The 16,365-nt window shown below is 36.5% G+C and overlaps 1 protein-coding gene across 2 annotated transcripts in view; it reads right to left on the bottom strand.

Annotated features, from left to right (window-relative positions):
- The window catches only part of SMCHD1 (structural maintenance of chromosomes flexible hinge domain containing 1), a 159,599-nt gene that overhangs the window by 39,077 nt on the left and 104,157 nt on the right, over positions 1 to 16,365 (bottom strand). For both annotated transcript variants that reach the window (XR_004273454.1, XM_032293271.1), the window contains exons 31-36: positions 15,531 to 15,610; positions 15,148 to 15,305; positions 13,839 to 13,954; positions 12,700 to 12,764; positions 2,948 to 3,035; positions 1,148 to 1,279 (exon numbers count right to left, since the gene is read on the bottom strand). Coding sequence is in view for 1 of the 2 variants with exons in the window: in XM_032293271.1 (XP_032149162.1) it covers positions 1,148 to 1,279; positions 2,948 to 3,035; positions 12,700 to 12,764; positions 13,839 to 13,954; positions 15,148 to 15,305; positions 15,531 to 15,610 (639 nt within the window). In the remaining variant the exon portion in view is untranslated. The remainder of the gene's footprint in view (positions 1 to 1,147; positions 1,280 to 2,947; positions 3,036 to 12,699; positions 12,765 to 13,838; positions 13,955 to 15,147; positions 15,306 to 15,530; positions 15,611 to 16,365) is intronic.

The raw sequence follows: 16,365 nt of genomic DNA, 5'->3' as shown, positions 1-16,365 counted from the left end.
ACCTTTTCATGTACTTTTAGCACCTACTGATGTGAAAAAGTGCTTAATAAAAAGTTACTATAAACCTGTAGTGACTTTAATCATTTTAATAACTCCAGCAGCATCTGTATACATTTGAAAACCAATAGGCCTATATGTGTCTCACACAATGTTTGGTGCTTACATGAGATTCAAAGACGCTTGGAGTAATTCCATGGCACTGTTTACCCCAACAAGATGTTTTGGAAAAGAGATGTTTGAGGAAGAATAACCAATCATCTAAAGCAGGAAAATAAACTGAAAGTAAATATGTATCCCACCAAACACATTTTCCATAAAGGTGCAGTCCCACTACTGTGTTCTACATGTTTTTGTTAATATTTTTGGCAGCCGTGTTGCTGCTTACTCTTTATGAAATCAGCAGCCTTGGAGGAGCTCTGACTTTCTTTCTCAACTAAAAGCAGTCATCAGAGCAGATCTTTTAAAAAAAAATACTTATCTCCTCCTGTCCCCTCAGTGAACCGGACATTGAGGAGTCAACATAGTTCATACTCATTCATAATATATACATGAAACAGGTAAGTAAAGGTATGTATTAGGCAAGGTAGCAGCTGGGTGTGGTGGTTCACAGCTGTAATCCCAGCACTTTGGAAGGCTGAGGAAGGAGGATAAACGTGAGGCTAAGATTTCAAGACCAGCGACTAAGATTTCAAGACCAGCCTGGGCAACAGCAAAATCCCACAGAAAAAATTTAGAACTAGCCAGGTGTGGTGCTGCGTGTCTGTGGTCCCAGCTACTCAGGAGGCTGAGGTGGGAGGACTGCTTGAGGCTGCAGTGAGCTATGACTGTGCCACAGTACTGTAGCCTAAGTGACAGAGCAAGACCCTGTCTCAAAAAAAAAAAAAAAAAAAGGTAGGCAGATTGAGATTTCTGCACTTTGAGTACGTTCTGCTTAGTATGTCTAGATTCACTTCATGTATAATGCTATGTATTCTCTATTTGTATTAAAATACAAAGATATTTACGAATATTTAATTCTTCTGCACAGGTTTTCCCTATAACCTCAAACGGAGCAACTGACAGAATCCATAAAAATCATTTTGTACCCTAAAATCAAAGATAATTTTTCTTATTACCATTTGTAGCTTTGGAAGAAAATAAACATTACCGTGATACCGAGATGTAAATCTCTGACCAAGGTCCTACTGGCAACTGAGCGAACATTAGAAACAGCTGGTGTAGGTGGTTTAATTTTAGGCACTAACTTCACAGGTTGATTAGGCAGGACATCAACTATAATCTTACAAAACAAGAGAGACATTCTGATTACCAACATGTCAACACGTTAGCATTTAAGAAGAAGGGAAGACATAATGATGGCACATACTAAATAAAATTAAATGTTGGGCCAGGCACATGGCTTAGTCCTGTAATCCCAGCACTTGGGGAGGCCAAGGTGGGTGGATCACAAGGTCAGGAGATTGAGACCAACCTGGCCAACATGCTGAAACCCCGTCTCTACTAAAATACAAAAAATTAGCCGAGTGTGGTGGTGGGTGCCTGTAGTCCCAGCTACTCAGGAGGCTGAGGCAGCAGAATCATTCGAACCTGGGTGGTGGGGGTTGCAGTGAGCTGAGATTGCATCATTGCACTCCAGCTTGGCGACAGAGCAAGACTCTTTCTCAAAGAAAAAAAAAAATTGTTTCCTTCTAAAATTTATTTCCACGAATCTTTTAAAAGTAACCAATTTGCTTTTAAGATTCAGTATAAAAGTCAGGTCAGGTTAATTTTTGGATGCTTATGGCCATCTAAGAACAAACTTAGAGGTATTAAAAAACATATGTAATTTAAAAAAATTAGTATACCAACAGTATTGTTTTTTTGAGATGGAGTCTCGTTGTGACACCCAGGTTGGAGTGCAATGGCGTGATCTTGGCTCACTGCAACCTCCGCCTCCCAGGTTGAAGCAATTCCCCTGCCTCAGCCTCCCGAGTAGCTGGGACTACAGGCGCTCAACCACCATGCCCAGCTGATTTTTGTATTTTTAGTAGAGATGGGGTTTCACCATATTGGCCAAGCTGGTCTTGAGCTCCTGATCTCAAGTGATCCACTCACCTCAGCCTCCCAAAGTGCTGGGATTACAGGCATGAGCCACCATGCCCAGCCTATACTAACAGTATTAAATGCAGATGATGTATACTTAAACTACCTTGAACATCACTACCTAGAATTCTAATAACTGAAATACTGTTTAGTTTTAATTTCCAATTTTTATTATTTTAAAAATTTTATCTTAGATTCAGAAAGCTTATGTGCAGTTTTGTTAAATGAGTATACTGCAGGATGCTGAGGTTTGGGCTTCTAATGATCCCGGGATCCAAGGAGTGAACAAAGTATCTAACAGGTAGTTTTTCAACTCTTACCCACCTCCCTCTATCCCCTCTTTTCCAATCCCCAGTGTTCACTGTTCCCATCTTTGTGTCCATGTGGACGCAATGTTTAGCCCCCACTTGTAAGGGAGAACAGGCAGTAATTGGTTTGTGGTTTCTTAGTTAACTAATTTACTTAAAATAATGGCCTCTAGCCACATCCATGTTGCTGCAAAGGACATAATTTCGCTCTTTGTTATGGCTGTGTGAAATATTACTAATCTTTTTTCATGCATGGTTGATATGAGCAACTTTACCACACAACACACTAAAATGCTTACTAAGTCTCTGATATAAAGACAAATGGAAATGTTACTCCTGTAACAGGCCAATTATTGAACAAATTTAAACATATTCTATACTAATATTCCTGAAAATTGAATTATTTATATTTCGCATCCAATAATTCCTTCACTTTTAAACAAAACATTTTGTTCATAAACTACATGAGAAAATGTAAAGCTATATCATTTAATGCAGAACCAAGGAGCAAAAAAGAAAATATAAAGCTAACTGGTATATAAAAAAGGTAAGCAAACCTGTTCACTGTTGAGAATATTTGTTTTATCCATCATAAAACCAAACTGGATACAATATGTCCCCACTTTATTAGGAATTACTTTATCCCTAAATTGAAAGGAAAGTTAAGATTACTGACAATGTTTGTATAAAGAAAGAAAGAATTTAAAGTGTCAACATTTCTGTTCTTTCCACAAAAATAAATGACTAGAAAGAACTACTAATACTATTTTGATCTTCATTCATTCAACAAATATTTCTTGCTTACTCCCAGGTTCCTCTTACCTGCTCATTCTTTCACAAAACATCCAGAACAAAAGCACTGGATATGACAAACATTGAAAGAACAGGACTATGAAGTTGAGAAAGCAGTAAATACATCAAAAATGCTGAATTACATGTAAAGTAAATTTTGCTTCATTTCTACTTCATAAATTTCTGACAATTTTGTATTTCAAAATTATAGAACATCCTGCTAATCTATGTAACTTTACTTCCATTCAGATATTATTTGAAATATTTAACTACATATACTAAGTATTTACTGTGATTCAACTATCAATAAGGAACTCAGTGCCTAAGAAGAAGTACACTTATTAACCTATTTTGGTCACGCTTTACCACAATGAAAATATGAATGAGTGCTTGCTTCGGCAGCACATATACTAAAATTGAAAATATGAATGATATTCTACAGTATGTGTAATGTAGCTCATGATCCCTAGAGTAGCTTTTGCATGTCATTCATATTCTCAAAATACTGGCTCAATGTATTAAAAAGCACAGGCTTTGAATACATATTTGAATTGAAATCCCAGCACTGTAACATTTACGTAACCTTGAAGAAAATTATTTAACCTTTCTCTGTATGTTTTCTTTGAGATGGTAATTCCTAAGAAAGTTATATTGAGAATTAAAACAAGGCTGGGTGCAGCGGCTCATGCTTGTAATCCCAGCAATTTCGGAGGCCAAAGCAGGCAGATCACTTGAGGTCAGGAGTTTGAAACTAGCCTGGCCAACATGGTGAAACCCCGTCTCTACTAATAATACAAAAATGAGCCAGGCGTGGTGGTGGGTGCCTCTAGTCCCAGCTATTCGAGAGGCCAAGGCAGGAAAATCACTTGAGCCCGAAGGCAGTGAGCTGAGATCATGCCACTGCACTCCAGTTTGGGTGACAAAGCGAGACTCTGTCTCAAAAACAAAAAAAAAAAAAAAGAGAAAATTAAAACGGACTTCTGCTTCCAAATGGCAGGCCAACCCTTCATGATGAAAACAGCTGTAGAACAACAACAACAAAAATTGCTTGAAAATGTTCAACAGTTAACAAGCTAAAGTAAAAAATAACTCAGCAGAATATAAGATAAGAATGGAGATTTCACATTTAAAGATGCTTTACTCCTGGGAGTAAATTCTAGCAGCACAAGTAAGCCTAAAGCAGACCAGCTTGCCAAAGAAATGGGACTTGGCTTTGAATTGTCTCAAATCTCTGAAACTGGACTGAAGTGGTAATAGATGGGCAGCAGCCCAGACAACTGACAGAAACAAATGTAACATACTCTTATCCTATATATCAATTATTTCTATAAATATTCATAAATAAAATGTCTAGTTGAATCACAGCCGTAACAGAATCACCAGATACACGAAGGACAGAACTAGAATGAAAACTACAGAAACCAGGAGAAAATCACAACAGAACTAAAGGAACTCTAGGCAGACTTTAATACATTGATTAACTGAAAATGCCAAACAGAAATTGGCAACTCAAGAAGCGATTTAACAGAAAATCAGATGTCACTGAATAGAGAATCAGTTAACTGAAGACAGTTCAAAGTAATCACCTAGAAGAAGGAAGGGAAAAAGAATGGGAAAAAATTTACAAAATTTTAAAACTTAAGATGACGAAATCAAAGCCCATGAAAACTCAGCAGGATATAAAAAAGAAATCCACACAGACATATCATAGTAAAACTGCTAGGCATAGTAAAACTGCTTGGCAAGAACTGCTGGGGTAGGCAGGGGAGGAACCAACCACAAAACAACCAAAGGAGGGAAAATATATTTTTTAAAAAACAATACTGAGACTGACAACAGAATGATGGGATAGTGAAGGATGGTGGTAAGAAACTGCTGACCTTGAATACCATAGGCAGTAAAAATATCCTTCAAGTATGAAGGTAGAACGAAGATATTTTCAGGTAAAACTAAGATAATTCATCACCAGTAGACACACTGAAGAAAAGTCCCAAGATGGAAAACAATACCAGTTGAAAGCCTTGAGTTCAAGATTAACAGAAAGGATAAATGAATAAATCTAAATGAACACTGACTGTGAGCAATAAAAATGATGCCTTGATAGGTTTAACATGCGCAACAAAAAAGGCATGTAAATTAGGAGAAAGGAATGAAAGTAAGTGGTCCGAGATCCATGCACTGCTCGAGAAAGCAAAAAAATACAAATTTACTAGATATTGGTATGTCAAGTATACATGTTACAAATCTCTAAGGAAATCAATTAGAGAATGGTATAACTACCAAGTTACAAAAAATGACAACTAGAAACAATAAATAAATAAATAAAACAGGAAAGAGGAAAAAAAAAACCGATGGATCACACAGAAAACAAGAGATCCCAAACCAAGTGAACTGGTATATGCAAGGCCTAAACTTTCAATTAGAAAACAAAGATTATTAGAAAAAAAAAAAAGATAATGCCATTTACAAAAGAACACTTAAAAGTACACATACATACATGCACGCATGCATGCACACACTAATCCTCATGATTCCTAGTGGCTTTTGCATGTCATTCACAGGGAAAGTTGGTATACTGCTATCAAAGTAAACTTTAAGGCAAAAAACATTACTAGAGAAAAAGAATGCTTCACAATAGGCCGGGCGCGGTGGCTCACGCCTGTAATCCCAGCACTTTGGGAGGCCGAGGCGGGTGGATCACGAAGTCAAGAGACCGAGACCATCCTGGTCAACATGGTGAAACCCCGTCTCTACTAAAAATACAAAAAATTAGCTGGGCATGGTGGCGCGTGCCTGTAATCCCAGCTACTCAGGAGGCTGAGGCAGGAGAATTGCCTGAACCCAGGAGGCGGAGGTTGCGGTGAGCAGAGATTCCGCCAATGAACTCCAGCCTGGGTAAAAAAGAAAAACCCCCTCTCAAAAAAAAAAAAAAAAAAAAAAAAAAACTTCATAATAATAACAGGTTTAATTTGTAAGAAAAATATAATAATAATCTAAGTCTGTATGTACCTAATAACAAAGCCTCAAAATACGTAAGGCAAACACTACAAAACTAACATAAAAAAATTGACAAATTGGAGATTTGCTACACTGTTAGGTGAAAGACAAAAAAAAAATAAACAAAAGGTAGAACACTGTACCTCAAATACAAAAACCACATTATTATCTAATATATTTGGAACATACACAAAAATTGACTATTATACACCCAGTACAAAAACAAATACCAACTAATTTCAAAGGACCGAAATCATACAGTGTAGACTTTCTGCCCATGGTAGAATTAAGCTAGAAAAAAGATAACCAGAAAATTTCACAGTTTAGTAAACATCTAAATAAGCCATGGGTCAAAGGATGAAATCACAATGAAAACTGGAAAATATTTTAATCCAAGGCTGGACTCAGTGGCTCAAACCTGTATCAGCACTTTGGGAAGCTGCAGTGGAAAAACTACCTGAGATCAAGAGTTTGAGAACAGTCTAGGCAATATAGTGAGGCCCCCATATCTACTAAATAAAAAAAAAAAAAATTAGCTGGGTGTGGTCGTGCACACCTGAGGTCCTCCTACACCTCCTACAACTAAGGAGGCTAAGGCAGGAGAGTTGTTTGAACCCAGGAGTTCAAGGCTATAGTGAGTTATACATGGCCCTCCAGCCCGGATGAAAGAGTAAGACTCTGGTTTGAAAAAAGAAAAAACAATTTTTGATCCAAATGCTAATAAAAATAAAACATACAAAGCTTGTGAATGCTATTAAAGCTACGCTTAGAAATGTACAGCTCTACATATACACATATACATACTGTGTATGTGTGTATGACCACAATAAATAAGAAACCATCTAAAGCAGTTTTAATAAAATAACAAATTAAATGCAAAGGAAGTAAAGGAAATTAATTAAAACATAGGTAAAATATATTTTAAAAGCCAAAAGTCTGTTCTTTAAAAGATCTATAAAATTGAAATCTCTTACTAAGATTAATCAAGCCACAAAGAGAGTACAAATAATGTCAAGAGAGATCATTAGATCTCAAAGAAAATAAGCCAGCCATGGTGGTGCACACCTGTAGTCCCAGTTACTTGGGAGGCTGAGGCAGGAGAATAGCTTGTACCCGGGAGGTGGAGGTTGCAGTGAGCCAAGATCATACCACTGCACTCCAGCCTGGGTGACAAAGTGAGACTCTGTCTCAAAAACTTAAAAAAAAAAAAAAAAAAAGATAGTTTGATAAATATATCAAAACTGAGCAAGAGACAGGAAACACAAATAGTTCTGTAACTTCTGAATTTGAACAAACTGAATCCATTACTAAAACCTTCCCCCAACAAAAACACCAGGCTCAGATGGCTTCACTGATGAATTCTATCACCATTTAAGGAAGGAATAATAACACTCTTATATAAGAGCCTCCAAAGAATAAACGTAGACAGAGGGAAAATTTCTTGCTACTTTTGTGAGGCCTACATGACCTAGATAGCAAATTAAGAAGAATTTGTAAGAAAGAAAATGCAGGTTAACTTCAAACATCAAGGTAGATGTAAAAATCCTAAGCAAAACATTAGCAAAACAACTCCATCAATATATAAAAATGATAATACAACATGATAAAGTTGGGTTTATTCCAGTAATTGCAAGGTTGGCTGACCATTCAGAAAACTCATGTACTATAATCACCACATTAAAAAGTAAAGGAATAAAGTCTGTTCTTAAAGGGTATTTTTTAAAGGAAAAATAGCATGTATTGCCTCAACAAATGATGAAATCTAAAGTCAATTTATAATTAAGAGAACTTCTCTTAAGGCTCAGAAATGAACACTTTGACAAAAGAAAAACTCTAAAGCAAACACCACACTTAGTGGTGGAATGTTGAAATGTTCCCTCTGAGATTCGAAACCAGAACAGGATGATCACTCTTATCATGCCTACTTAACATTGTGCTGTAAATCCAAGGTGGTGTGGTATAAGAAAAATAAAATAAGCCGGGCGCGGTGGCTCAAGCCTGTAATCCCAGCACTTTGGGAGGCCGAGGCGGGTGGATCACGAGGTCAAGAGATCGAGACCATCCTGGTCAACATGGTGAAACCCCGTCTCTACTAAAAATACAAAAAATTAGCTGGGCATGGTGGTGCATGCCTGTAATCCCAGCTACTCAGGAGGCTGAGGCAGGAGAATTGCCTGAACCCAGGAGGTGGAGGTTGTGGTGAGCCGAGATCGCGCCATTGCACTCCAGCCTGGGTAACGTGAGTGAAACTCTGTCTCAAAAAATATATATAAATAAATAAATAGAGCAAACTTTAAAAAAAAAAAAAAAAAAAAAGAAAAATAAAATACACAAAAACTGGAAAGTAACAAACCTACTATCATAAATCATAGATATTTTTATTAAATCCCAAAGAATCTACAAATAAAATTGGAGCCAGAAGTGGTGCCTCACCTCTGTAATCCCAGCACTTTGGGAGGCTGAGGTGGGAGGACTGCTTGAGCCCAGGAGTTCAAGGTCAGCAGAGAGACCTTGAGTCCACAAAAATGAAAAAATTTGCCGAGTGTGGTGGTATGTGCCTGTAGTCCGAACTAGTTGGAAAGCTAAGGCAGGAGGGTTGTTTGAGCCCAGGATTTCAAGGCAAGCCCCAGACAACACAGTAACACCATGTCTCTACAAAAAATAAAATAGACGTAGTGGTGTGGGTCTGTAGTCTCAGCTACTTGGGAGACTGAGGTAGGAGGAGTGCTTGAGCTTGGCAGGTCAAGGCTACAGTGAGCCAGGATTGTGCCACTGCACTACACTAGGTGTGTACCACTGCACTAGGTGACAGAGTGAGACCCTGTCTCAAAATAAATAATAAAATAAAATTAGAAATAAAGGAGTTTAACAAAGATAACTGGTACAAGGTCAATATACATAAATCAACTGCATCTCTATAACCAAAAACAACAGAAAATAAAAATGTTTTAAGAGATACCATTTATGGCCGGGCATGGTGGCTCATGCCTGTAATCCCAGCACTTTGGGAGGGCGAGGTGGGTGGATCATCTGAGGTCAGAAGTTCGAGAGCAGCCTGGCCAACATGGTGAAACCCCATCTCTACTAAACAAATATAAAAATTAGCTGGGAGTGGTAAAGCGCACCTGTAATCCCAGCTACTCGGGAGGCTGAGGCAGGAGAATTGCTTGAACTAGAAGGCAGAAGTTGCAATGAGCCAAGATCATACCATCGCACTCCAGCCCGGACAACAGAGTAAGACTCCGTCTCAAAAGATATCATTTACAATAATGCCATAAAAATATCAACAATTTAGGAATTAATCTAAGAAAAGATGTATAAGACTTTGAGAAAATTATAAAATGTTACAAGAAAAATTAAAGAAATTTAAATAAATGAAACGATATGCCATACTCATGAGCTGAAAGATTTTCCCAAACTTCTATTCAAACAAATCCTAAAAGGTCTTGCCACTTAAGATGTGTTTTGCTTATTTGAATTTGATATACTGATAGCAAAATTTATATAAAAAAACAGAGCCAAGACATAAATGAAGAACAGGGTTGGAGTATTTGTTCTACAGAATACCAGACTTCTCAAGACAGTATGGCACTGGCAAAATAAATAGGCCAATAAATCAAAATAGGGAGTCTATAAATAGACCCAAACATGTACAGATATATGCCTAAGGATGCCACTGTAGAAAATTATTTTTTCAATAACTAATATGGTATATATACATGAGAATAAAAACAAAACTTGACCATCTGCCTCACAGTATACATATATATATTTTTTTGAGACAGAGACTTTCTGTGTCATCCAGGCTGGAGTGCAGTGGCACAATCTCAGTTCATTGTAACCTCCACTCCCAGGTTCAAGAATTCTCATACGTCAGCCTCCTAAATAACTAGGACCACAGGTGCACAACACCACATCCGGCTAATTTTTGTATTTTTAGTAGAGATGGGGTTTCACCATGTTGGCCAGGCTGGTCTTGAACTCCTGACTTCATATGATCCACCTGCCTCGGCCTCCCAAAGTGCTGGGATTACAGGTGTGAGCCATTGCACCCAGCCTCACACTACACATTAAAAAAAAAATTCCACATATAACTGTACACAAAGAAATTCCACATAAAACTGTACACAAAGAACACAGCAAACCTAAAGTGCTATCCATAGAAAGGCCTGCTTGCAAAATGGGCGCTTGGCAGACATCTGTGAGTTTAGATTTCAGGATGTTTCCCACCTTTAACTGGTATGAGTGGCTCACATTGCCTAACCCACTGTGCTAACATGGTTTATTCTACACGCTTGTTTTTCTTCTGGAAATTTGGTTTTTGCTAGGCAGAGGTTGCCTATGTGACTCCACTCTAACCAAAACCCTAGGTGCTGAGTCTCTAGTGAGTTTCCTTGGCTGACAACATCTTATACTCATTGTCACAATTTATTGCTGAGGAATTAAGCACATACGATGTGACTTAACCAAGACAGAATCCTTGAAAAGCTTCCTCTGTGTCTGGTTTCCCTTGGACATCATCCCATGAGCTTTTCACCTTGCTCATTTCACTCTGAATCCTTTTTTTTTTTTTTTTTTGAGACAGAGTTTCACTCATGTTACCCAGGCTGGAGTGCAATGGCGCGACCTCAGCTCACCGCAACCTCCGCCTCCTGGGTTCAGGCAATTCTCCTGCCTCAGCCTTCTGAGTAGCTGGGATTACAGGCACGCGCCACCATGCCCAGCTAATTTTTTGTATTTTTAGTAGAGACGGGGTTTCACCATGTTGACCAGGATGGTCTCGATCTCTTGACTTCGTGATCCACCCACCTCGGCCTCCAAAAGTGCTGGGATTACAGGCTTGAGCCACTGCGCCCGGCCTGAATCCTTTTATTTCAATAAAACACAGGTATGAGCCCAACTATATACTAAGTCCTGTGAGTCCTCCTGGCGAATCATCAAACCTGGCATTGGTATTGGGAACCCCCAACAAAGTAATATAGTAGAATGTGTTGATGACCTAAATGTAAGGAAAGACTTAAACAGGACACAAAGATCAACTATAAAGTGGGAGAGCAAGCCACAGGATAGGAAAAGATGTCTAACAAAAGGCTTATATCCCTAATATACAAAGAACTCCTACAAGTTAATATAAAAAAATACTAAATTTGGTCAGACACTCAAATAGGCACTTCATAAAAGGTAATCTAAGTGGCCAATAAATATGATAAAAAGGGAAACGCAAATTAAGAGTAAGTGTGATGTCACTCTATTACACGTCCACCAGAATATTATACCTGAAAAGATTGACAAAACCAAGTGTTGGGAAGGGCCGGGCATGATGGCTCATGCTTATAATCCTACCACTTTGGGAGGCTGAGGCGGACAGACGGCCTTGAGCTCAGGAGTTCAAGACGAACCCTGAGCAATGAATGTGGTGAAACCTGGTGTCCACACAACAACAACGTCAACAACAAATTAATTTGCTGAGCATGACAGCACATTCCTATAGCCCCAGCTACTGGAGAGGCTGAGGCAGGGGGATCACTTGAGCCAGGGAGGCAGAGGTTGCAGTGAGCCATTGCACTTTGGCCTGGGTGATAGAGCAAGACTACTCAAGTTAAATATACATATCTATGTTTGGTTTCACTAAACTTATAACCCAGCAATTTTACTTTTATATGAGCACCAGTGTAATAAACATTATTTGTAATAGCCCAAAACTTAAAATGCAAATAGCTATTAGGAAAATTGTAGTGTGTTCACACAATGGACTTCTATATAGCAATGGAAATGAATGGATTTATACGTATATGCTACAGAATAATCTCATGATGCTGAGTGCAAGAAGTTACATACCAAAAGAAAATTGTATATCCAGTTCAAAAATGGAAACAATTAAATCAGAGATGATAGGGATGTATGGTAAGATAAATGGAACTCTAAATAAGACCAAGGCACGAGAGGGTTTGTGGTATGTGCACGCGTGTGTCTACAAGAGCGTGTGCGTGGCATGCACAACAGGAAGGAAGAAGGTAATAACTGGAAGAGGTAAGAGGTGGAACTTCCATGATTGGTCCTTTACCAGTTAGTCTGAAAAAGTACTGAACAAATATAATGAACATTTTGACCCCTTTGATGATAAAGGATTTTTAAAGAAACTTAAGACATATCTTTTCAGATTTGAAAACGTAGCAGCAACATTTTCAAAGTCACAAAAACTTCAAAAGTCAGTCCAATCTTTATAGAAACCTCCTATATAATAAAGAGTTATAAAGTGCTTTGACAACATAAACTAATTCTTCTGATTACTTCAATAGTTTCAAAAGCAAATACAATTACAATTTACAAAGCTTAAAACCAATTTAAAGCTTGAAAATGAAGACACATCTTTTCCCAAAAACAGACAAAAATTTAGAGATACTAATATTTCTATTTGATCATAAATTACTTTTCCTCAGGTGAGCCCACAAATACCTCCAGGGTTGAATTATTCTGTAAAAAGGTATGTATTCAAAATATGAAATGATTTGAGAAATACCTGAAATAGAAGCAGCCATCTTCCTTGTCATTATCTTTTATTTTATTACAACTAAATGTTTCTGCCTAGAAAGGTGAGTAGGGAGAAGGGGAGAGGGGAAAATGACAAAATTTAATATAGTATACTTAGGAGGAAAACTTATTATATACCTGAACTGAAGGTGAATCCAGATTCTATTTATGATACAGGTAGACATACACAGATATATACCATGTGAAGTACAATGTGAGATTAGTCACAGTGGAATGACACCCCATTAAAAAAGACACACAATAGATCTTTATGGTGGTATTATTTTAAGGTAATAGCAACTTGCCTGGACTCATGGTCTAAATTAAGCAAGCAAAGATTCAGGATTAATTAAGCAAAATAGTTTCCAAAACCAATGATTAAAATGAGCCATAAATGTTGAAGTAGGTATCAGGACACTGACAAACTTTAGTTTCCAATTTTAGATTTCAGATCTTCCTTGTCCAGTATGGTAAATAATGGCTAGTCGTGGCTACTGGGCAGTTGAAATGTGGCTTGTCTGAATTAATATACAGTGAAAATAAACACCGAATTTCAAAGACTTGGTAAGATAAAAGAATGTAAAATACCAGCAATAATTTTTAAACTACTGAATATGTGTTGAAATGGTAACTTTTGATATATTAAAAGGTTAAAAAATTAGAATTCTACTTATTTTTTTTTAGCTTTTTAATGTAGCTACTAGAAAGCTGAAACACCAGGTGTCATCTTTCTACTGGACAGCACTGCTCTAGACCCTCGAACTCTCTCTTCACTCTTTCAAGCAGTCTATCAATCCTATCTCTTTACTATCTCATTTTCTATATTATCCCCTCATGATATTTAATAGCTTCTGCCTTATGCTACTGTCCTTTAGATGAAATAATTTTAATGTGCAGGCATCTTAAAATGTTAAGAAAAATCACAACGTAGACTACTCTTTTTCAGTAGCATCAATCCTTAATTTTGAAACATATACTGATGTAATTTCTTTAACCCCAAAGAACAGAGTGAATTAACTTCCGTTTCTCAAATTTATGTAACGTTATATATTTATATTAAATTAAATTTAGTTTTAAGTTAAATGTAAGAACTATTTTTAACTTCAAAAAATGCTTCCCATGACTTACATTTGCTGGGGGTCGGTTCCCACTGGTAGACAGTTTCCACATTTTCATGGAAATACGTGCTGGATTAATATTTTTAATAATACTGTCATCTTCAGAAATAACACTAATCATAAAATCTGTCATGGTAAACATTAAAAAATTATTTTCTTTCTAGTTCAATTAATGGATATGGTTAAATAATTGTATCCCTTAAAGCATACATCTTATTCAAATGTTAATAATATGATTTTGATGAAGAAATGTGTAAATTCTAGCATACAAGACCAAAAAGACTAGACTATGTATACTCAGCAACTTAGAGTTAGACCAACTAGTTACAGCACCATATGCTTTACGTATTCCAAGAACAGAATATTTACTTTCTTTTATGGTTTTCAAGAGCATGCAATAGCCAAAAGAACATTATATATAATATTCCCATTATATTTACCACCTGTAACATTCGTTTGCCATCTGTTATTAGTTTTTTAATCACAGGATAGATCTCCCTGAAATAGATTTACTTTATACAAAGTATAGTCTACTTTATAAAGTATAAAAAGCTATGTATACATGTAGCTTAATTATTAAAAATTATTGTTAAAATATTTTACATCTAAACTTTGAGGTGCTTCATTCGCTATTTAAAACTACGTACAGGAATTCATCCTTTAAGAAAACAGAAGTCTTCCAGAAAATTATTTGTGTAAAGCAAAAACTAATTTCCTATTGACTTAGCATCTGCCACATGATATTGAAATCATGTGCTTCCCTGTCTCCTACATTAGACTGAGCACACCACACTGAAAACTGTGCTATTCATTATTGTAATTCAGGGCACGGCATAATATCTTAACGTAGTACTACTTAATAAATGTTTGTTGTTCTGAAATATCTTTAATCGTAAAGTCTGATGTGACATATTTCCATCAAATTAAGCTAAATAATTCTAGTTATGATGGGTTTAAGATAACATCATATTTAGTAGACCATAACTCCATAATTCTCACCATTTAGTTCCTGTTTCTTTTACACAATTTCATAATTCAGTCAATGTACAAACACCACCAAAATTAATTACCTCAGACTATCAGTTTATGTATGAACTTTCAGTTCATTCTTGACATTAAAATAATGTAAGACATGGGAATGAGGGTAGGCAATGCTAAGTCAAATATATTTTCTTTGCCACTTAAGAGGCTATTTTCTTTAAGATGCTATCATAAGCACGATTTTTTATTGCGATGAACACCTAGGATAAATAATTTATTCCACTAATGTAAAAGGAAAATTATCATCATAGATTTATTTACGTATGTGAAATACTCACCAGTGAAAAGACCCCCAGCTAAGAAGGAAGCATCTTTGTCATATTTAACATTGAGACGAATGGGTTTTTCTGGATCTGGAAGAATCATTAATTTAATTACAGGTCCTTCTATTATACTCTTATTATAGATGGCTTTAACCTGCACAGTATGCTCTCCCCTAACAAAACAAAAGAGGAGAGGAGTTCAAATTACATTAGTTAATAATCTAAAAATTCTGAGACAATTACACAAAGTTCAGCTCTTAGAAAACCTCTCAACTTCTATTCAGTCTCAACTCTTGCCTAACATTAAATAGAAGAACAGTCATTACTCAACTTCAGCAAGCAATAAGAAAAATGAATCTCTATTATAACGCCAACAACTATCAAACTTTGGTTCTTACCTAGGGGCAAAAACACTGAATACTCCCAAATTAGCCCTGCCCTTCTCATCTGTTTTATGCTGTTGGTTTGAAGGCGTGAGCTAAAAACAAAACAAAATAAAATGGTTAATTAGAAAATTCTAGAGATCAATCAAGTTCTTTTCTTCCATTACAATATTCTTTCCCTTTATTACTATTTTAAAAGCAGTATTTGCATAATTTTAAAATCTAAATTTTTAAAATTTGAACTAGTTGAAATAATGTAGTATGTAATGACATAATCCAAAGGAGAATAACAATCACTCATCTTGATCAATTCAACTAGAATTTAATGTATTTCAGTGACTAAGTTGCAAATTTCTATGTTCACTGTTTCAGTATCACTGGTACATCAAATGAAGTTTGTTTACATAAACATTGAAGGTATATTCCAAAGCTGGGGCAGGAGTAGGAGACAGCACTGGAGAAATACATACCATACACACAAACTCGACACAAAGGATTATAGCACTATCTTCACTCTTACTTCATTTTTCTCTTGAATGTCTACTCAGATATGTTTCTCAAACTTCTGCAGCAATACTACATTCACAGTGATAGAAAAGCTTTCACTTCTAAGTGATTAATAATCAGTGGGCTCATTTCCTAATAACTGGTTTAGAAGGATCTTTCAGCCTTTTATATATGGTTCTCCAAAAACTAGAATCGTATCTTTATTTGGGGTTGAAAATAACCATTGTCTTACTCTACTGGTAGCAAACATTCAGAACAACCGTGAATTTGTACAACACAGTAACAGAAAAATCAGACTTTCTCCTAAACCCTAAAACTCATTTCAACTTAATAGAACCTAAAG

This window comes from Sapajus apella, unplaced genomic scaffold (assembly GCF_009761245.1).
Source record: "Sapajus apella isolate SASKATOON/1434 unplaced genomic scaffold, GSC_monkey_1.0 scaffold29, whole genome shotgun sequence".
Lineage (NCBI taxonomy): Eukaryota > Metazoa > Chordata > Mammalia > Primates > Cebidae > Sapajus > Sapajus apella.
This window is presented reverse-complemented; position numbering and strand designations above follow the sequence as displayed.